This window comes from Urocampus carinirostris, chromosome 11, assembly GCF_059441175.1.
Source record: "Urocampus carinirostris isolate Australia breed hairy pipefish chromosome 11, RoL_Ucar_1.0, whole genome shotgun sequence".
NCBI lineage: Eukaryota > Metazoa > Chordata > Actinopteri > Syngnathiformes > Syngnathidae > Urocampus > Urocampus carinirostris.
The window spans coordinates 30,114,349-30,138,266 of NC_142359.1; the positions used below are offsets into that span (position 1 = coordinate 30,114,349).

Genomic DNA, 23,918 nt, shown 5'->3' on the forward strand with positions numbered 1-23,918 from the left:
CACTGTGCAGTTTTTAGTCAGTTTATTCGAGTAGAACTGGCTTGGGTCTCACATTCATCAAGCACTAAGAAAAACATGACTTGACTTGTGCAAAACAGTAACTAGGTCCAGCATATGCGCTTAATCTATATGTAAAGATGGATGTGTATTTCTTTGCTGTGGAGAATAAATAAAATTGTGTTTTATTGGAATAAAATGGATGTTGCTCAAACGTGTTAGTGAAAAAAAAAACTAAGAAAAAAAAAAAACATTTTGAGAAAAATAGCAGTATTCCAATTAAATCAGTCCTTTTCCAAAGCAGGGTAACCTCCATCTTTACACTTCTGCTCTCCACCATGACGTTTCCGGTCACCCCACTGTTTTTAGTTTATTGACCAGTTTTACTTAAGCATGGCACAAAACACAACAACCTAGGAAGGCGAGTCAGGTCCCAGAAATAGAAAGTAATATTTAGATAAATTTGTCAGAGGGTAACAAGACATAAAACGCGTCGAACAAGTGTCCATTTGAGTCCTTATCATAGCAGGCTGTTCCTCTTTCGCGCATACCAGCCCAAGAAGGCGCAAAAGCCCAACATGGCCATGACAGTCCCCAGCAGCAGTGCCAGTGCGTCCCCGGCGTCGTAAGCCGCCACAGGATGGATCGCAAGCAGGAAGGTTAGACCGCCGTAAGCCGCAGCAACGCCAGGCATTTGTCTTTTGGGGCTCATGTTTTGGTTTTCTGGAGTCGCTTAGCGTCGACTTCCGGGTTCTCTGTTCTGGGTGATGACGTTTATGTCACGTGATAGAAGGGTGGGATTTCCGCGTGGAGACAAAGAATGCATACCGTTTTTGCCGAACAAAGTACGTTTATTATGCATTTTAAGACGTTTACGACATACAAGAAAATCTGTACGAAAAAACACAAATTTGTCAATTATGGGTACCATCCCGTATACACCGACTATCACGAATCGCCAAATCAATCAAGTCAAATGAGTTCACTGCGGTATCCTCTATCTCGGTATCGTTTTTTTCCCGTTACAAACGAAGCGAGCGGTTTGATGCTACTGTGTGCATGCATCTACCACCTGGGATTTCATGTGGTAGTTATGTAGTGAAAGGAAGTCCGTCTCTTTTGGGAGAACCGGCTTTTTCGGCTCAACTCATTAAAGAGATCCGGCTCCCAAACGGCTCACTTGCTTCGATGCATTATAACACGAATCATTTTTGTTGTATAAAGAAGTTAAGAAAAAAAGGAAGTATAAAAGGAGAAAATGAAAAAAGACAGGTTTGTTGTTATCCCTTTAATCAGTATATTACCAACAATACTTTAATGCAGAAAATGAATTAATAATATGAATAAGAAAATTTATTATTCTACTTAATTATATTTGCATGTATTTTTTCCTTCTACAGTGAACGTCCAAGCTACTTAATTTTTGAACTTTTTTTAATAATAAACCTCATTCATGTCGAGCAACTCGGTACCTCACAACAAAATGTTAATTACAACATATATGATATAACGAAACACATGTACAATATAACATGTTAAACTACATAAATAAATATGTTTGAAAAAAACTATGGTGCAAGATTATTTTGTATTTTGTTGTGGAAAATACAACATTTTGTAAGGGCATGGAGCCGTGGAGGTTGACAGGTATGCTAGTGGTGAAAAAAAAACTTTTGTTCAGTAAATAAATAAATAAATAAATAACAACAACATTGATTTGAATATTAGGCAAATACATGAACTATCATACCAATGTTATTTTTTATTTAAAAAAATCGTGGGGTGAGAAATTTGTATTTCTTTTACATACTGGAATCCCTACCTAAAATTCGCCCCCATGTTTGTCGGAAATATTGCTGCTACACCGTGCTCTTGGCATTGCTTTTTGTTCACATTACAATACAGTGCCATTTATTGTTCAAATATTACTCACTGGGGCTTTAAAGTCCACCCTTCTATCCAACATCTGCACCGCTTATCCTCAGTAGGGTTGCGGGTGTGCTGGAGCCATCCCAGCTATCTTCGGGCAGTGGGTAGGGGACACCCTGAACTGGTTGCCAGCCAGTCGCATGCCACACAGAGGTAGACAATTCAATTGGACCCGCCGATTAACCTGACATGCATGCTGCTATCATTAAACAGCAGCTTGCACACCCCAACGGAGCTTTATCGTCGACGGCAACTTTAATCGGGCATGTTTATGGACTGTACTCTCAAATTCATTCAATTGTGGACTGAGCAATTCGGAAAAACACTGGACTATGTGGAATGTGAGATAAAACATTCTGTTGTATCCGGCAACTCTTAATCAATTTTTATTTCTTGACATTTCTTTTCATTTCATAACAAGATAATAAAATAAAAATGAAAAACTATTACAATAATAACATATTGGCTTCTTCGGTGCCATAGCTTGAAATCTTGATCTTCACGGGACTGTGTCTTGAGCGGTTATGATTTCTACAGCCCGGTGTTATGCCGAGAAATGCATCTCTGCCGAGCTTTGCATCCCCTCGCTACAACAACCACTTTTACCTCGTTTTATCTCACTTTGAGGGAATGTAATGGCGAACATATAACCAAATCCACTTCGTCTTGCATTTGTTGGGAATGTAATACAACATAAACCATTCCGTCTTTGTTTTTTGTTGTGAACGTAATCGAACGGTAATGCACACCGTATATAAATCACTTTTGAGAACTGTTATGCGCTCTACCGTAAAGCTTATTATGCAGAAATAAGCTTTACGTGCATAACAGTTTCAATACGAGCGATTTGAATAGAAAAAGGCAAAATAAACATGTTACCTGCTCAAAAGTGATTTGTATACGGCGTGCATTACCGTTCGATTACATTCACAACAAATACAAAGACGGAATGGTTTAAGTTGTATTACATTCCCAACAAATGCAAGACGAAGTGGTTTTGGTTATATGTTCGCCATTAAATTCCCTAAAAGTGATATAAAATTGAGATAAAACGAGGTAAAAGTGGTTGTAGTAGCGAGGGGATGCAAATCTCGGCAAGGATGCATTTCTCGGCATAACGCCGGCTCGGCAGCTTTTATACCCGTGGTCCACACGAGAAAATGACGCGGAAATGACGCGATGAGGAAGCGGAACAGTCGCCGGCGTCTGTTTTGCGGGCATACCACCGATGAACAGCGGGTTGGCCAATTTTGCGCATTTTCCATCGCGGGCAACCACGGGCAAAAAAAAAAAACGCAAAATTTTACCCGCGATACAGATGCAAACGGCTGTGTCACCGGGCCCTGACTAAAGAAAAAGTGGTATGTTTAAATACATTTAAGTAAAAAGGGACAATACAATTTGTTTCAAATATTTCAAAAGATGCTACATGTAGGGGTGGGTGATGACTGGGAATTTGGATTTTGATATGATCCAAGTAAATACTTGGTAGTATCGATGCAAACAGATCCTACAGTATACCAATACTTTTTGCTAAGAAATGTCATCATCATTGAATAATGATGTAACAGAAATCCAAATACTGTCTAACAATTTTAACTACAGAACACATACATCTCAAAACACAATATTTTGAAAATAATGTAATGGAATTAAAGTTCTGTTGCCAAAGTGACACCACTTTTTTCAGGTTTTTTTTGTTCAGGAACAGTAACATGTTTACATATTTGGTAGCAGCTAGTTGCTCTCTGTAGGGTAAGGTTTTTTATGTGTTTATGTGAATTTATGGTGTGGCCACAGCAGCAGACCACTTTACCACACACATTACACCTGGCTTTGTCCTATACTCGAGTTCGGAAAAATAAATCACATAACTCTGCGCTTCCTGCTTGCTTACTTAGCTTCGGGTAGCGGTTCCATTTTATTTTTTGTCACTCTCACATCGGAGCGTTTCTGTAGCATCGATCCAAACAAACTTTGACTCAAGGTGATTGAGTTCTCTTCAGATGGGCGCCGATATCTACCCGGCGTCAAATTTATCCGGCAGCGAAGTGTGTGGCGGTGACTCACGTTGCAATATAAGCGAGGTGAGGAATTGATAGCGCCTCACATTTTGCCTTCATAGAGACATCACCGCCTTGCCTCGCTGTGATGAACGCAATCATGTGGCAGGTTCATCATCCGCAAGATGGAAAATTGTTTTTCTTGGCCTGCGTGTGCACGTGCTGGTTTGATGACTGCGTAGTTGTATTTGTAAAGTGTATTTTATGATGCTTCCTTAACTAGGATAGGATGTAAACCTCATTGGCGGAGGTAAAAGCCGCCGTGCCGTCTGTGCTGTGATTTAGAGTGCTTTTCCATTAGTGTGTGCGACCACTTTTTATTTCTCTTGTCCATCTGGATATGCGGAAAACTCTATGCAATAAGTACAGCAAAAGTATTCTATAGGAAGCACTCAATGCATTTGGATTGATATGGTTACTTGCATATTCATACCTATCATCCGCAAGTGAATAAAAACTGCAAAAGTCAAGCTCAATATATTGATTAGAAACAAGAAATCCTATGATTTCTTTCTTTGGGTATTTTATTTCATACAGTAGACCCCGGAATGTGGCTACCCAGCCTTTCTGTATTTTCATGTATTTTCACTTTACGGCGTGGAATAAGATAGCTGTGTAATATTTGTCCCAATTGTCGATTTGTCACAGTCATGCAACTTAGCCAGGGTAGAGATTTGTGGGTTTTCTTTGTATTTCTTGATGATTGCAAGCATCGTTTCCATGGTTGTCATGTTTTTGCATCTTCCTTTAGCATCACTGCAAGCCATAATCACAGTCCAAAAATACACTATTGTACCGCTAGTTTGCAAAGAAGCACACACAATTCTTTGAAGAGAAAAAAAGACATAATGGGAAGTAGCTCAGCCAATTGCATATCTGCATTTTCTCGATTCCGTGACTTAAAACGAGTAGCAGACGAGCATTTTTTTAATGATGTTGACCGATAGGGGAAAGGCCTCTTGGAGACAAAACTCCTTATAACAACGAACACGGCTAACTGATTTTTTTTTTTTTAAGATCATCACAAGCTTTACCATGGTTATCATCTTTTTGCTTCCCCCATTTAGCATAACTGCAATCTTTAGCACCCATAGCAGATAGAGTATAATAATACTCTATCAATATATTGTTTTTACAAAGTACACAGGATTTTTTTTTTTGTGAGTAGTTAACCCATGGATGTATGACTTACCAGTTTATACACTCTTGAGTGGGTTCAATAATTATTGGGGAAAACATTAAAATACTAATGGCCTCATGTCATACACATGTTTTATGAGTAATGCTTGGAATTTGACAGTATCACAATTATTTCGTTTTTAAAGATTTTGAAGAATAACAATCCATGTGGTCTTGGTGGATCCCTCTAATGCATCTAAAGGTTAATACAAGTCACATGGTTTTACCTGCCTGTGAGCTGTCAGGCAGTTGAGAAGCAGGGAGGTGTCTGTATTATGTCACACAGTCACTTTTTGGCCACTCTTGGAAACGCGCGGACATACTCTTGCAAAAAATGTGCCAAAAACTAATGTTTAGTTTTTTCAGATTGTGATTAAATTTAACTTGGGACCAGATACGGGTTCATCCATTTTGTCACAGTTGTTTTCCAGCTAAAATGCCCATGCTACACTCATCTTGCATGTGACTGCAAAAAAAAAAAAAAATCAGGCAAGAATAAAAGCCTACTATTTCTGTGTCCTCCAACTTATATTACTCATGTTAGTTGCACTTGGAGACACGGTTTCAATTTTGGGACAAAACCTGACAGAATTTCCTTGCAAAAGAGACCAGACAGTCTAACAACAGCATTCAATTTACTTTAGGTACGTCTAGGATCAAAATTTCAGGTAATTTTGCAGGATTATTAAGAGATGAAATTTAAGTAAACAGCGCCCTCTTTTGGGTAGCTTTGTTAGGGTTTGCTGTCTATAAATCCTTGAAAATAAAACGCAGTGTTATGCGATTACGCAATCATACTACGTCACATTGCAATATTGATTAGATTGGTGTTATTCGTACAGCCCTAATTCACACCATAGTTCTTTCAATGGTACAGAAAATTGGCCTTGAAATTCCTTAAAAGTGCTTGCGTTTGTGTATAAAAATGTTGTGCAAACCCTGAATGTTAATGTTGTTTTTACAAGGTTAGAAAAGTGTTCACATTTTGGTGAAGTGCTCGTGAATGCTTGACATTTTTGCATTGTTACTCAGTAACTCTGCTTAAAAATGACCCGACACTGGTCTCTGGTGGCTTAGCTTTGCCATTGCTTTTTTTCTTTCCCTCGTGATAAACGGCAGCTGGCACTGGTTTGTATGGCATTGTCCTAGTATGATTATTCGGACGATTAATGGTTTGATCAGCTTTTATTTTCTTGAGATTTTCCACAGTAGTGACGAGTGTAAGAATCATAAGCGAAATATCCACTTTTCTCCGTGCAGCCTCGGAGGCCAAAGACCGCTCTGGCACGTCAGTTCCATTTACTTCCGAAGTTGTAGCGGCGCATTCTCTGCAATTGAGCCGTCAGCTGCTGCCAGTCAGAGGAAATTAACGAGGGCGCTGATTGCACTGTTGCTAATTACACATTGCGGCAGGAGGTGCACCGACAAGCCCTGGAGATATTTTGCAGCTTGCGTCTGTCCTTTCTAAACATCAAGCCTGGTCAAGGAATTCCGCTTCACCAGGGTTGGGTAGGGTTGCTTTAACTTGATTACTTTCAATTACTTTTGGATTACTCCAATACCAAATACGCTAATAAAAGACAAAAGAAACTAAATATGAATAAAATTACTAAATTTTGTGCAGGCTTGGGGAGTAACAGAACACATGGAACGGCAAAAATGATGTTGGCAAGCTGTTTGGATTTATTTTCATTTTGTTTCTGTCGCATTTTATGTTAGTTTTGCCAGGGATCAAAGAGATCAAAGCCAGGAGATAAAGCTTACCACGTGTTGTGAGTCATACTGTGGTTGCTGATAAGAGTTTACAAAATGTTGTAACAGGGTTTGGGCATAACCGTCAGCACGGAAACCAAGTGGACTCCCTTGTCTCAACTGTCTTACATACCAATGAGCCGGCATCTGCGCGTCGTCTGAGCCAATCAATCTACTTCAGAGGAAAGTGTGGCGAAAGGGGACAGGTTTCCTGATGTGCCTCTCGACAAAAAAAAGCACATGTAGACGTTCTCATTCTGTGCTTGAACGGTTTTCAATACAAAAAAAACAGAAAGTTACAATGATCATTGTGAATAATTGAACCTTGATAACTAAAACCGTTAAAATGTAAAATAACTGTGTCAATGTCAAAAGTGATATGGATATGTTTTGAATTTTAAATACAGTGATGCCTTGTTACTCAAGGGACTTTGTGTTCAAACAATTTTGTATTCGATCCATGAAAATGAAAGAACTGTAAATTCCAGAGTACAAGCCGTTTTGTTTTGTTTTGCTACATTTTAAACATTGCAGCTTCAAATATAGTGCAGCTTGTTACTATCTTTTTTGGGACTGCAGCGCGGAAAACAATGAGCTGCTCTTTTCCACAACGCATGCGCTTTAAATACAAAACACTGCGGTGTCGTAGAAAGATTTATGACGCTGTTCAAGTGAAATTAGTCCATGATTTTGCCAACAATTAAAAAAAAAGATACATAACAGTACTGTATTTTATTCATAATATTTACAACATACAATATTTTTTCTTTTTCACCAACAAGGCAAGTCCTTGATTTATACATTCAAATTGAACAATAGGGAAAATCAAAAACCGCTCCACTTCTTTTTCTGAATTATCGGCATCAATGTGAGGATACGTTAAATTTGAGCATGCAGCTTTTAATCAAGTACACTCTGCAATCCGGAATTTCCGATAATTGGCAGTGGCGTTGGAAACACATGAGCGGCCATCTTGGTCACTAAATCCTGGTCACGTTAACCTTAAAACTTTGTAAATAGTTACACATTTTGAATGTTGATGCGCTCATCCCTCGTAACCCCAACAAAATTGCATTAAGATATTTTTTTTAATAAATCATAAAAAAGCATCAGAACTTAAAACAAATACATTTTCGAATTACATAAGCATACAACGGGAGGCACATGATGTAAAAACAAAGAATAAAGGAAATGATCAAAATATTAATTTACCTTTTTGCTGCACGTCTCTTGAATAACTGAACCAGCTTTTCCCGGCTTTTGACAATCTGTCAGAAATCCGCAAGGCAGACATAGCAATAGCCCAAGTTCTCAAAACTTTCCTGAGTGATTCTTTTCCATAAATTTTGAAACTTTGGGTAAGTTTCCTCAAATGTCTTTAATTTGGGCTGATTGAATGATGGCTGCGTCCTCCTCCCCACTATCTCGCTGTAACCCCTCCTCCTTGTCATCTCTGAAATGTGACGGTGACTCAAAAAGCATGCTTGGAGCACGCATGCGTACTGGGTTGCCAGGCAGATTTTAGCCAGTTTTCTTACGTTCGTCAAACTCTGAGAGCAGCAAATAGTAGCGCATACCGTACTGTATTTTTGACTTTGTATCCTGAAACGCCTTTGTGACTAGAGGCAGTCGAGGTATCACTGTAGTTGACTGAGCCTGTTTTAACTCTACTTCTATGATTAACAACCTGTTAATCATATAACATTGACATAGTATTAACACAATGAGTTATTTTAGACATGCTTATGAGACCCCTGCCTTTAAAGTTTTGTCAATTCTTCTGTATTTTACTCACTATAAGGTGGACCTAAATAAACCTCAATTGGCCAGAAATTTGAAAGTCCGCCTTCTATATTAACAATGGTACAGATGAGATTCCGATCGGTTAAAACGTCTCACAACTTCTTCAGCTGTGGATCAATAATGTTTTGAAACACAGATATAGAAAGTCTTTTACGAAAATAATATACAAGCTCTTTCACATACGTATACATTTTGTATCGAGAGGCTATTGACGCACAGGTGAGGAAATGACGTTTTAACTTATCAGGATGTATCATGCAAATCGGTGTTTCTGGCACCAAGAGTAAAAAATAATGTCATAATGAGATAAGCTCTAATGCCTTTTTGTATTATTTTTGATCCACTGGTGTTCCTGTGGTATAGTGTCTGTGCCCTAACTTGTGATCTCGATTCAATTCCCATTAAAAAATATATTTTGGGATATTAACTGTATGATTAATCATTGCACTATTCTATGCACATATACTGTAAATAGATCCAGAGCCCACTGGTTACACGGTAGCTCTTTTTGTTGTCTCAATTGATGCGCCCCTTTTACTAGTGCACCTTATGTATGAAAAGTATGTGACAATCTTGTTCGGCTTATAGTGCTGAAAATACAGTATTTGGAAAAGCAGTTTTTTTGCAATTAACGTAACTTCAGTCAATTTAGCCTTGCTTGTGTACAATCAGCACATTTTCCTTTTGCTTGGGGATTATTTCCGTCTTTCGGCTCGCATGCCGAGCGATGTAGGGAATGTTCCTCACCAACAGCTGTTGTTCCTTGCTACCACCACCGCCCCCCCTTCCTACCCCCACACATGTGACCTGGGAGCCTTGCGATGGCCGCAGGCGCCCGGGCACACACACTCACATCTTTTGCTTTTTCTGTTTTCGCTCTGCACGGTGGAAGTATGGGGGAGGGGGGGGTATATCAGCCCGGTTGAATGTTAGTGAGACCCAGAGGAGGATACATACACACATGCACAAAGCCGGAGCCAGCCAAGGAGGACTCAACCTTGAAACCCCCCAACCATCCAACCCTGGGGGGTTTCCCTAAATGGCCTGTTGGTTCTCTCGTTGCTTTCTGCGGATGCAGCGTTTGTCGGCGAGCTATTTTTCCGCCTTGTTGACCGGTGGCATCGGTGAAGGAGTGAGGCCAAGCTCACTCTTTTTTTAAAGTGCTTTTATCATCCAAGCAATTCCTCTACTAACCAATTTAAGTCTTTGTTCCTGCTAGGGCTGCAACTAATAACCATTTCAATAGTCATCTAGTCACAGACTATTAAAACGATTAGTCAAAAAATCAGATTATTGTGATTTTTCTTCTCAATTTAATTCTGTGGAAAATGATAGTTAACATGAGAAAAATATGGTGCAATGAAAAATGAATATAAATGAACATTATTTAAACCAGTTTCATGTGAGGGAGCAAACCCCTAAACCCCCAAAAAACGGTCTGGCAAGAGATGGGCTCCGCCAGGCTGTACTTGCCCAAGACACTCCACAGAAAGTAGTGCCCGACAACCAAAACGGTCTGTGCATCCTTGACCATGAGTGCGGATTTGTACAAATTGAATAAAAACACTTTATCTACCAGTGATCTACCATTGGGGATACGGCACGGGCTAAATGTTGGTCCACATAAACTTGACTTCCGCTGCTGCCCGCGACACTATGATCAAAACGACAGAGCAGCAAAAGTGATAGAAGTGGGGGTTCGGCACGGGGTCTCACTTGGTCTCGTCGGGCACTCGTAACTCACTCTTTTGGTTCACTTCCAATCCTATTTCAAAACCATTCACAAGCAAATACCAATTTGTCTCAGGTTTTACACATTGTACTTTTGTTAGAGCGTAAAGAGGAGAAAGATGAGAACTCTGTAAAATATTTTCTGTTTTTAACCATGTGGATTAACAAATTACTGTTGTAATGATGTAAAATTTTTAATAATTTGTTTATATGATTGATAGTTCTTTTGGGGACAGGTCTCTTATAAGGCTGTGGCTTCAACCTGTAATTCTTTTTTATTTTCAGGGGATTTGTTTATTTTGTGATGTGATGTTTCTTGCAACAGGTTTGAAAAAAAAAGCAAAAAAACAACGAGAAAATGCAACATATAAATAAAACCAATTATGCACAGTGGTTGGTCAATAGAGACATACAGTACATCCATAGATCAGCATCTGTAAATTTTTAGGGACATGCAAATTAATTGCAAATTAAACATTTTTTATTCCTGTAAACAAAGAACAGGCTCATTACCAACAGTAGAAAAGTAAATAAAACATGCGTATTTTTGTGCGGTACATTCATTGGTCAACTGCAAAGTCTGTGACAAAAGTACTTAACAGTTCTCATCAGTTTGAAATCAAGCAGTTTTAATAACAGACATTTGTCGTTTTTAACATTTTAACAACTGATGTTTGATCTTCCGACTGCCTCCGTTTAGTTTTAAAATACTCTTTCACATATGAAATGTACAATGCATGTAATCAACTGTCTGACTGTTCTCTTTAAACGTGGGTGTATTACAGAGGTACTGCCATGATAAACAAGGTTTTCGGTACAAACTTTGCTAGTAGTCTTTATATTGGCCGTATCCAGGTTAAAATGATCCCAAACTTTAGAAGTTTTTGTATGCATACTAAATGTTGTTACCGCTCAAGACAAAGACGCCATGGTGCATGAGCAACAATCAACAAAGATTAGAATCCTGAATACGTCAAGACTTTCAGTACAACTCCTGCCACAAGTCCTGCCACGTGTAGAAGTTTGCTGATGACACAGCTATCGTGGGATGTATCAGAAGTGGGCAGAAGGAGTACGGGAAATTTATTCAGGACTTTGTCCAATGGAGCGACGCTAACCACTTGCACCTGAATACCACCAAGACCAGGGAGATGGTGGTGGACTTCAGGAGAACTAGAACTCACCCGGTTCCTGTAACTATCAAAGGAGAATGTGTAGAATTTGTCCAGACCTACAAATACCTGGGTGTGCAGCTGGACAATAAACTGGACTGGACTGCCAACACAGAAGCTCTATGCAGGAAAGGTCAAAGCCGACTGTACTTCCTCAGAAGGCTGGCGTCCTTCAACATCTGCAAAAAGCTCCTACAAATGTTCTATGAGACTGTTTTGGCAAGCGCCCTATTCTATGCGGCAGCGTGTTGGGGAGGCAGCGCCAAGAAGAAGGATGCCTCTCCTCTTAATGAACTGGTGAGGAAAGCGGGTTCTGTTGTGGGCACAGAGCTGGACAGCCTGACAACAGTAGCTGAGAGACGGGCACTGAAAAAGCTTCGGTCAATCATGGACAGTTCATCACATCCACTACACAGCATCATCTCCAAACGGAAGAGCAGCTAATCATGTAAGATGCCTCACTGTTGGAAAAACGTGTCTGTCAACAATAATTGACGATTAAATTAATTACTATCAGATTAACATTGATTTTGTATTATTTGTTTCTCACAAAATGAAGTAAATTTCAATTCATTCAGCCGATACAGCCAATAGAGCCTCAAGTGATACAGCCTTAAGTGTCACAGTTGCCCATTGCCCTCACTTGGGCCCGCTGCTGCTCGTTGCCTGATTGTTTTCTCTCCTATTTAAACTCAGTGCACTCATTCATTCCTTGTCAGTCCGTCAACGAACCTCTGCACTTGTAAGGCTTGTATTTTGACTGTGTCCGGTATCCTGCTCGTGTATCGAGCCCGGCTGTCTCGTCCTGTCCGGTATCTTGCTCTAGTCTCCAGTATCCGGTATCGATTCCCTCTGTCTCATCCTGTTCGGTATCTTGCTCCAGTCTCCAGTATCCGGCATCGATCCCGCCTGTCTCGACCTGTCTGGTATCTTGCTCCAGTCTCCGGTATCGATCCCGTCTGTCCCGTCCTGTCTGGGATCTTGCTGTTGTATCCAGTATCCAGTATCGATCCCGTCTGTCCCGCCCTGTCCGGTATCTGCTCGTGTATCCTGTATCTGGTATCGATCCCGTCTGTCCTGTCCAGTTTCTTATCTCTTCTGCCCAGCCATCGCCGAATCTCTTGCGTTTGTGTTCTCGCACATGGCTGGCCTGATCCCGTAAAATAACGCTTGTGTGATAATGTTACGCGTCTGGGTCCACCGTTTTTTCGGGTTCTGACATCGAGAGCTATTGCGAGTACTGATACCTCCAAAATGATCTTGGTTTTAACCGGATATAGATACCTGGTATTGGTCCTTACTCATCTCTGGCAACATATGGTAACTAATACTTACCAAAATAAAAGCCGGCATTTGAACCTTTAACCCAAAACTGACCCTAATTTTGAAACACATTTAGTGCCATTTGCTGCTATTGATGTCAAACCTCCCAAAACTCCTTCAGCATTTTCAAAACCGCTTATACTCATTAGGCTTTAAGTAGGACATCTGATCAAGAAAATGGAACGCTCCCCAGTGGATGCCATAGCATAAATTGATTTTTTTTTTTTCCGTTTTTGCCAGCGCTGACGTGCTTCAGGTAGCGGCGGTTTCCGGCTAGGTTGTGTCCTTGGCTCAACTTGCCCCCAAAACGAGCACACATTTGCATGCATTAGCGCTCTCCCGTGAATCGCCCGTTACCCGCTGTGCCTTGGAGCCTGATTAATGATCTGAGCTGCCCGCCCGCCTGAGCTCACATAGGGGAAAATCTCCATTTGGGGTCTGACTGAAAGGCAAAATTGCAATGGGTGATGTAAAAAAGGAAAACACAGGATAAATAATCACCTTAATGTCGATGTAGTACAAATTGGGAATTAGCACCCCCTACCAGTGCCCCGTGTGTCATAACGAACTAAAACAACGCAAGATTTTAGGCTGATCATTTTAATGTGTTACCATAAATGTTTTATCCATCCATCCATTATCTGCACTGCTTATCCCCAGTAGGGTCACGGGGGTGCTGGAGCCCATCCCAGCCATTTTCAAACAGTGGGCAGGGGACACCCCGAACTGGTTGCCAGCCAGTCGCAGTGCACAGAGAGACAGACAACGCTCATTCACACCAAGTGACAATTTGGACCGGCCAATGAACCTGACATGCATGTTTTTGGAATGTGGGAGGAAACCTGAGTGACCGGAGGAAACAGGAGTGCCCGGGGGAAATCTACGCAAGCACGGGGAACACATGCAAACTCCGCACAAGAAGGCTGCCACAGATGCGCTTACCACTCAGCAGTCCTGACGCATCATAAATGCTTTACCTTCAAGGCAATTTTTTTAGCATTTGTTTCTCACCCCAAAAAATTGTCAAGTGCGGATACTTCAAAACCAGTGTAGTATTGGCCCGATAGAGTTGCATCGGATCGGTTAAAATTATCACTATTTTGTACAACAATCAATACTCAATTACACACTGACTAATGTCATCGATTTTTGAAAAAATTTAATAAATGCATCAAATTAAGATTTTTTTAAATCTCTCGTTTTCTGTATCCATCTATATATAGTTGATGTCACAGTTGAACCCATCAATGTAAAGTGTAAGTCTATATTTTTCACATGGCTGTGACATTACAATAATTAGTCTAGTTTACATAAAGGTCTTGTTTATATTTTGGGTAGGTGTTTCTTCTAGCGGTCTATATGCGATGTAGGATTACATGCGAGTATATCTGATGAATAATATAAAAAATCTACAATGCATCTATGATGTGAAAGTTGAACCTCGATATGGCGAGGGAACACTCTCTTCTATCCTTTCGACTTCGATTGATCTGTTGTTGCCGTTTGAATAGGGGGAACTTCAGCACCAAGGACAGAGACGGGCAAAGGGAAGACTGGGGGGATGCTGGATGTGGGTGAAGGCTCCGTTCTATTTCATTTAATCATCTTACAGTGATCTCAGATAAAAGGCTCAACCGCTAATCGAGAACTTCTCATAAACTCAGTTTGTGTTATTTTGTTCGACTTTACTTTATTGCGTACAAAGTGCAAATAAAGTTGAGTTGAACCTACAGTATATACATCTACATAATCTGGGGATCGGCAACTCAAAATGTTGAAAGAGCCATAGTACCCACCCTGCCATTTGTAGAAATAAATGTATAAATACTTTGTTACCTACAAATATATGCTGGTATGAACAAAGTAACACATAAGAAATTCTGTAATACAGACGCTGACCGAATTGCGAACGGACAATCGTTCGCAAGTTGAATTTGTTTGTTTCTTTAGTGGTATATTATGTATGAAATGTTTGTTTAAGGTTTATATATGTATGTTAAAGGCTTGTATAAGTAACCTGTATTGTTTTGTACTAAAAAATAAACCTGTCTTAAAAAATATGCTCTATACAGATAAATAAAGTTGAGTTTAACGTTCTTTGGGAAGATGCACTTCAAAAGGTCCTCCTCTGTGGTAAAAAGTGGCTGAAAAAAGCGTTCCGACCATTTTTTCAACCGCATCAAGCTTTCTTATTCCTCTTTCATTTCAAAAGGATCGGCTCACATCTTCTTTACACCTTTCACCATATTGAATGGATGCGTGAGATATTAAACAATGAAAACGTCAAGTTCTTACCACGCTAGAGATACAGAACACGTTGTACTGTATGTTTACATACGAATTAGAAAATAGAAGCCTGATTTCTTCTTCGGGTGGAGCTAGGTGACCTCTCACAGCGTCGCAAGCCGGTAGCGGCGGAAAGAAGCACTACAATTCTGTCCTGTACTCTGAAAAAGGTGCACACAATTAAAAATGTAACTTACAGCAATATTTTTCGACATCCCGAAAAAATGTTTGTATCTACCCTTTTAGTTAGTCAAATGGTCGTAAGTAGGGGAGCGTCTATACCTAAATTTGAGATGAATGCAATTTATTAATATATTTATGCATTTTGTAATTTTTTTCATTTATTTATTTCTGTATTTCTTTCATCATCATTGAAGATAACCTTTATCCAGTCATTTGCAGTCCATGATTGCCTCTCCTTAGCCCATTGCAGTCTTGTTTTTTTTTGTTTAAGTTTCACCGATGGTTTCCCTTTAGCTTTCCTATATGAAAATCTTATTTCTTTGCACGGTTCTGTCACATACACTGACTCCAACTTCCTCCCATTTCCTCTTCATTTGTCTCGTGCATTTTTTGTTTCTAAGACATATGACCTTTAGTTGTTTGTCTTGACGCCTTCATGTCTTCCTTGGCCTACCAGTACGCTTGACTTTAAAAACCTCCCCATGCTGTTTTTACTTGGTCCAAATCTTCGATACAGCTGACTGTGAACAGCCCACATCTTTGGCAACCATATGAGTAGAGTTATCTTATTGAAGAAGTTTGAAGATCCGGTCTTTGGTCTCGAGACATCTCTGTTGTTGGAGCCACGATTCTTGCGAATCCACTTAGTCCAGGAGCCCTACAAGGTGTGATAACTGCACTGTTTTTATTTGCCGACGAACGAGCAGACTTAATCCAAGCCAGGTGCCCAAATTAGTAAAGGAAATTGACTGGGTGTGTCCTTATCTTCTACTCAAAATGCACTGATCCCGAATTTTACCTCAGGATTGAGTTATTGCATATTTATTCCTCTGCACTTGCTCTATAAATGTAACATTTACTGACCGTTGCAATGTATTTTTCTCAATTTAATTTATTGTTTCTGAATGCCAATATGTTGCACTTTGGAATGCCCTTACGGAAGTTTCATGTTTGGGATCTGAGTCTTTTCTACAGAACAAAATATCAGAGTGAGGGCTTGCCCAAGACTGGTGATTCTATACTTTTTTCTATTAGTTGCATGACACGATCGGCCCTCAAAAAAAAACACACACACATATGTATATCTCATCTCATTAGCTGCACCGCTTGTCCTCAGTAGGGTTGCGGGGGTGCTGGAGCCCATCCCAGCAATCAGCGGGCAGTGGGCAGGGGACACCCTGAACCGGTTGCCAGCCAATCGCAGGGCACACAGGGACAGACAACTCGCTCGAAATTTTGGCCCAAGTCCAATGCTGGATGAGATATAACTCCCTCTTGCATTCTATTCAGCCATTGTGATTTCTGTCGTTGTCTTGTTCATTTTGCTGGCTGTGCATCAAATGCAACCCGATTGGTCCCCATTTGACATTTGTGTCTGATAGCTAGGAAGGGGCAGGGGGTGGTTGGGGATGTTGCCGCCTTGCTGAGGATTTCATCATCCGCGGCTCGGAAGACACCTCACATGTTCTTCCTCTCTGATGGAATTCCCACCTCCTCCAACCTCTCTTCCCCATCACAACCCCACCCCTACCCCACCCCCCCTCTAATTTTCTGAAATGAGGCCATACAGAAAGAGGAGGGAGGGAAGAATTTGAGACTGAATTATGTTTCATTTTGTCTGCCTGTGGAAAATAAACAGGACTGTAGACTTCTTCTAGCCCTCTTTTAATTAGCCTCCTTAGAATGACCAAAAAAAATACAATTCATCATCAATTATTTTTTTTTCCGAAATACTAAATAAAAATGTTACATGCAAATTTAATTTTGTTACATTATGAAGCTGCAGTGATACAACATTTTGGTAACCAGATATTCATTAAGAATATTCCATTTTTATTTGTGTATAGCGTGTATTTTTTTTGTACCTGATAACAAAATCGTTTCGCTGCGCATTTTACATGTTTCCATATTTGTCGAAAACTATGGCTGACCACAATTGCAAAACATTAGATACAAAGGGAATTTAAACTGTGTAGCAGCAGTGAGAGCGCCAAATCATAACCACTAGACCACCAGTGATATTCCATAAATGACCAAAAAAGCATTATCACACTATGTTAATTTCATAGTATGTTTTTCATTTTACTATATCAATAAATTTGTCACAATTTTTAGAATAGGAGAATTTGTCATTGTAACATGTGTGATGGACAGCAGAATTAACATTCACCTCTGGTACTGTGGCTAAAAATAGTGTAATGCTGAGATAAAGTCTATTGCCTTTTTCGTAAGTTATCTATAACCTAACTAAGTGGTTACGATATTGTCACCGTTGCAACCTGGGTTCGATTTTTGTTCCATCGAATCGCAAAGTCTGAGCTGAGAAAAAGGGAAACAAAATACTATACTGATATTTAATACTCTACTTTATACTCGAGTGCGCTTTATACACAACTACATACAGTAATATGAAATTTTCTTCTGTGAAGTGATATTGTAGCTTCTACATAAGCAATGCTTACAGCTTATTCTATCCTCCACGTCCGCAATACTTGCCTGAAACACAGCAATGCTACCATTCATTCCTAAGGCTCAGCTTTGCAATTTTTTTTAACCTTTCCTATTTAAAAAGGTAATAAATGTCTTTAAATTGTCAAGGCAAAAATTTAACCTCCTCATAAATGCAGTAGCATTCCTTATGCGGGTGGCTTCGTTTTAGCCCCTAGTATTACTATTGCATTTAATGCATTTAATTTAAACAAATGTAGGAGCTAATGCTATTGTCATAAACACTTAGTAATAATGGTAGTATTGCGAACATGCCCGCAGGTTGCTCATGCAATTGTCTCTGTGTTAATTCCTAATGTTTAATTCCGCAAATTTTTGATTTTCCCCTAACTAAAAAGATTACAAATCTCTAAAGTCATGCGGGCACAAATTCAAACCCCTCATAAATGGCATTGCTTTGGTGGCTCGCTTTGTTTTAGCCGTTAGTGTCAGTATACAAGCTACCCTGTTGTTATTCTTGCAAAAGATGGCCTCCTTTTTATGTGGTGTTCAGTTTGATGTCAAACTCCGAGTGGACCTTGCAATTAGCAGCTTGAATTGTTTAAGAGAGTTGCAGAAACAGCGTGCAAAAAATACCTCCCTGTCACTAATTGCTATCGTGGTAAGAGGTAGTTAAGTACACTCCAAGCGCCGGTAACCATCTGTTGCCATGGCGATGGGTCGTCAGGGAAGGGAGATGACTCGACTCTATCACGGGTGCGTTTTATTACGGAAGCTCCGAAAATTATTGCCAGAGAGTTAAAAAATCATTAGCATTCTTCTTGGATTGGCAAGCCTGGTGCATCTACACCTCCCTCCTCCATTGATTGGTTTGTTTGTGTTTGTTGACCGGGGTGAATAGTCACCATTGAGGTAGTAAATATGAAAGTGAAAATTTTGAGAAAAAAAAGAGGAGAGAGAGAATAGGACATCGACCTCTCTTCTGCATGGTAACCAAGCAAAGACTGTCACCATGGCAACACAGCATCCCCTCTGCTGGTGCTTTTGCTTTATTTTGCCTGCTCTGCCTGCCAACGAGGTGTGCAAGGAGGGCGAACGCCCCTTTGCGCCCACTTATATACGTTTTTTTGTTGTTGCCTTTTATTCATTCCTTTTATGTACCGTATTTTCCACACTAAATTGCGCACTGGATTATAAGGCGCAGCTCTCAGAAATAGACTCTTCTTATACATGAGGCGCACCAAACTATGAGGTGCATGACAGTGAGACTAAAGTAAAAGCTACAGACATGTGTATTACTGCTGGCCTCTTTATACACTTACGGCATAAAATAGTGCATTGATTTATCAGTAACTATCGCTAAACGTTGTTTGCAATGGGAATCGAACCCAGATTACGATCGTGAAGGTACTGACCCTTGTACCCCTAGACTGCTTGTTGAACATATGAAATATGAAAATGTATTGGAGGTCATCTCATTATTACACTATTTTTTACGGCGCAAGAAACACTGATTTGCAAAGCGCATTCTGATAGCTTAAACTGTCTCTCAGCTTCTTTACATGTGCTTCAATAATGTTGGAAAGACATAAACAGATAATAGAAAGTTTCTCAACAAAGAAAACACAAGGGGGGTTGTTAGCTAACGAACATGTTAATGGATAAAAGTGGCCAAGTTTTTGAGTTCCTGTCAGTTTCTAGGCGGGATTCGGTATTTGCACCAATGCGCACACTGGCATTAAAAGCTAGACTGGTGGAGCTAGCATTAGCGGATACCTTTGTCGATTATTTTTTTCGGTTCATTGATTAATTGGAAAATACTTTTTATTTCAAACCCTACATTCTTAAAGCTACAGTGTGCACTATTGGTCACTAAAAAGAACTGTACTCTAATAGAAGAAGAAGAAATTGAAAACCAGTGCCAAGGGCACAGCGTAGTAGCAAGATCCCAGACAAACATGGCCGCAACCTCTATGTATGGATTCCATAATGTAAAAGAAAAATAAATTTCTGCACCTGTGACTTTTTTTTATAACCATTGGTATGAAAGTTCATGTATTTTTGCCTAATATTCAAATCAATTTTTTGTTTTTTATTACTGAATGAACGTTTTTTATACCACTAGGGGGAACTAAGTATAACACCATTTCGCTTTACACTTCAATTTACATGAAACAAATTACTATTTTTTAGTTACTGATTTGACAAAAAGTTTGTGTTAGATGTGTATTGGATGGATGGATGGATGGATGGATTGATGGATCGATCAAAAGCACAGATTGCTAGCTAGCTATGTGGTAAGACTAGATAGATCGATAGAAAGCTGGATAGGATGGATAGATTGGGAAATGGATAGCTGGATAGCAAAGACAAATGGATGGCTAAGTAGCAAAGATAGCAAAGATGGCTAGCTAACGAGCTAGGTAAAATGGATTGATAGATTGTAACACTAGCATTAACTTCTATAGAGTTACCAGCTAAGATAAAGCTAGCAACCAAGCCAGAGAATATAAGTAGGGTGTTTTTTGTAAAATCAAGTAGCAATGGACACTTCTTTACACTGATAAAGTGGCTAAATCAAAGTTAGCCACCAAAGTAAAGATGGATAGTGCAGATTGATGAATAGCTAGATAGCAAAAATAGATAGCAGAGATGATTAGCTAACTAGCTCATAAAGCACAGGTTTGTAAATGGCAAAGATAGAAATAGAAAGATAGACATAAACATACACAGATAACAAAGATATCTACCTAGCTAGCGAAGTTGGATAAATGAGCCTAATGAGCCGCTGACGTTGTGCTTCCAATTTCCATGTCACTTCTAAATCCCAAATTCCACCTGCCTCATTTTTTAAAGGCGCCCCTCTTGATCTTGTCCCCATTTTGATCCCTCTAATCTGCCTAATGAAGGAGAGAAAGCGTATCGGATGAGGCGTCAAGTTCACGCGGAGTGCCACGCTTCAAAAAAAAAAAAAAAAAAAAAGATTCCGCGAGAGTGTAAAGAAGTGTTGCTCCCTCTCACCTGTCACTCAAAGCCGAGCCACTGGACTTACTGTAGACTCAGGCTGTCAGTCACACACACTTCACATCTTGACTCGGTGTCACGCATACACTTCACACAATTTGACATTTTAACCAGCCTTTTAAGCAATCAACCGACCATTAGTCTCATTTGCCTTATTTGAAAGTTCTATTCCGTTGAAAACACAAAGAAAATAACTCAAATTGAATTAAAAATAGATCAAGCCACATCAATTTGGTACTAAATTGCAGGTAACTAACTCAACTACCTGGCCACTGGAATTATGCCGCCCTGTCCATCTTCCAATCCAGACTCAAAACCAACCTTTTCACACTTACCCATTATAGACAGCCTCACATGCCATCTGCCCCCTTGTTTTTTAATGTACTTTAGTTTAATTTTTGTATTTATTGACTTCACTGTTCCTACCCTCACCTATGGTCATGAACTGTGGGTTATAACCGAATAAACACGATCTCAGATACAAGTGGCTGAAATGAGTTTCCTCCGCAGGGTGTCTGGTTTCTCCTTTAGAGATGAGGTGAGAAGCTCAAACATCCGGGAGGGACTCTGAGCAGAGCCACTGATCCTCCGCATTGAGAGGAGCCAGTTGAGGTGGCTCGGGCATCTGATAAGGATGCCTCCTGGACGCCTCCCTCGGGAGGTGTTCCGGGCATGTTCCACCGGCATAAAGCTCCGGGGGCGACCCAGGACACGCTGGAGAGACTATGTCTCTTGGCTGGCCTGGGAACGCCACAGGATCCTTTCGGATGAGCTGGAAGAAGTGGCTGGGCATAGGAACGTCCGAGGTCCACAACATGGTACTTGCATGCACCAGGTAGAACTCGAAAAACACCTGAGTAGACAGGCCTTTGAAAATAGCTAACCAGTTATGGATAAATGCAATTGTCTAGTAAATTGGATTTCCAACTGACAATTTTTAGTGGTTGACTTAACTTCTAATAACTACAACCTTGTAATAAAATACTAACAACATAGAATAAAACATGTTATTTTTGAAGTGAACATGACAATAGAAGCCTTTTGTTCAATCAGTAATGAAAAGTAGCTCTCAGTTTCAAACAGATTGGTGACACTGGGTGTAGAATAAGATGTTGTTATGACATAAACACCAACTTATTTCACGTGGCCAAAACCCCCAGGATACGACGACCCTGCCCTACAATATTTTCACTTTACTCTGTATGAAAAGATGTTTGTTCTTTTGTCATTTTCCCAACTGTATGACTTTAACTATAACAACAGATAATTACCTGTGTGCCCGAAAACGTACAAAATGCAACCCCTATGGGGACTGTGTGTTTGTAAAATTATATATTATGCCTGTCTGCTATTGGTCGACGCCATATAAATTGCTCGTCCCTTATTGGTTTGCATCACAGCATGATGAAAATGATTATATACTATTAACTGAAATACCTCTCACAATACCTTTCCGTCAGTTCAGTATCTCATTTGCGTGTCTGCGATACAATAATGCATGTCTTTACAGTATTTGTTTGGCATGGGTTCCAAGAATTTGACGTAACCATATCAAACCAAATAAATAAACATTTCTGAAATGTTTTTTTCCTGTTTTTCTTTTTTTTTACTTTTAAATGTAGAGTATTTAACGTTTGGAAATAATTTCGTTTTGCAGTGTCAGAAAATGATCAAACAATGGCAAGACATGTGAAGTGAATACTGTGTTTTAAGTCAATTACATAGATATGTTACCTGGCTGATACTGGTGAGATGTGAGGTTGGGAAGGGGGGGCGTTAGCTTACATTTGCGCCTCAAATGTTGCCGTTACAACTCCACCACAGGGGATCCGCCCTTCCCAGGAACGTGGAACCGAAAGCTGGCAGACATCTCACCTCGCAAGGGCAGTTTGAATTTGGCCAACAAGAGGGCATATCCTAACAAAAAGAACTGGACCAAAACCCTGGCTGGTCCTGACCAAGTCTCATCTCAGCAAGCAGCCAGAGAACCTTGCCAAGTCAGCAGCCAAGGTCGATCAAGCTACTGGCCAAACTGGTGGGACAAAGCCAGCGACTTCAGAGAAGCTTCAAGCCACCAGCAGTCAACAGTTCAGCACTCTACCTTCTGTGTTCCTCGCCCCAACCGGCTCTCAAGCCTACCGGGATTCCTCGTTGCTCTACAGCAGAGGATATTAAGCCTGGGCCGTCATCTTCATCGACGCAGAACATCGCAGAACATCTTGTTGTTGCTAGGCATTAGTATTGGTGTGACATTGAACGGGGAACTCTATCAAAATACGGTAACATAATAATCAAGCCAACGTTGTTGTCCATCCAAATGGTGCCAGTTTAAGTTCTCAGCTTCTAGTTGTCTTTGTTTTCTTTTTTTTTGTGTTCTTATCAAGCTTCTTTAGTCCATGATTAGAAAAAGAAAAGTCGATGAATCCAAAAGTGTCATGTCCAGCATGGTCGCTGTGGCGACCGGCTGGCCCCGCCCCCTGGGCACCGTCTGTAGCAGATCGTCTAATTTGCGTGTGTGCTTCTTAAAGGCGGGTTTTGGGGATTGCCGGTGGCTGGTTCATTGCGTTTTCTGTTCTGCATTAATCTGTTCTGTTTGACTTGAGGAGACCTGTGTTTGCCCGTTCTGAGTAAAAGCCTGTTTTGTGAGTATTCCTAGTCTGAGTTCCTATTTGCCTGTAAGCCTGTTTTTGTTTTGTCCCTGAGTGTTGGATGACTTTTATTTTCTTAATAAAAGTATCTGATCGTTAACGCGAATGAGTTCTCCCTTCCTGCCTCCTGCCTCCGATCTGGTCCGGTCCCGTGACACAAAAGTGTGTGTGTGTCTTGATTAAAGTGTTTTGAACTATGAAAACAGTAAAAGAAGTTCACCTAAAGTGTGTGTAGCCACCCTTCAGAATAACTAAACAAGGTTTTTATTCCATTTTCCTGACATAATGATCTAAAACGTATGTGGTGCTCCAAAAAGGCGAGACGAGTTTTGAAAAGAATAAACTTGGCTCTTTGTTTCAATTGGTCAATAAATTGTTTG

The 23,918-nt window shown here is 40.2% G+C and overlaps 1 protein-coding gene across 1 annotated transcript; it reads right to left on the minus strand.

Annotated features, from left to right (window-relative positions):
* LOC148357052 (small integral membrane protein 30) lies at positions 1–742 on the minus strand. The gene has a single exon (XM_088348563.1). It carries the CDS (start codon positions 707–709, stop codon positions 518–520), a length of 192 nt encoding a protein of 63 aa, XP_088204689.1. The 5' UTR covers positions 710–742; the 3' UTR covers positions 1–517.
* Between the last annotated feature and the right edge of the window lie 23,176 nt (positions 743–23,918).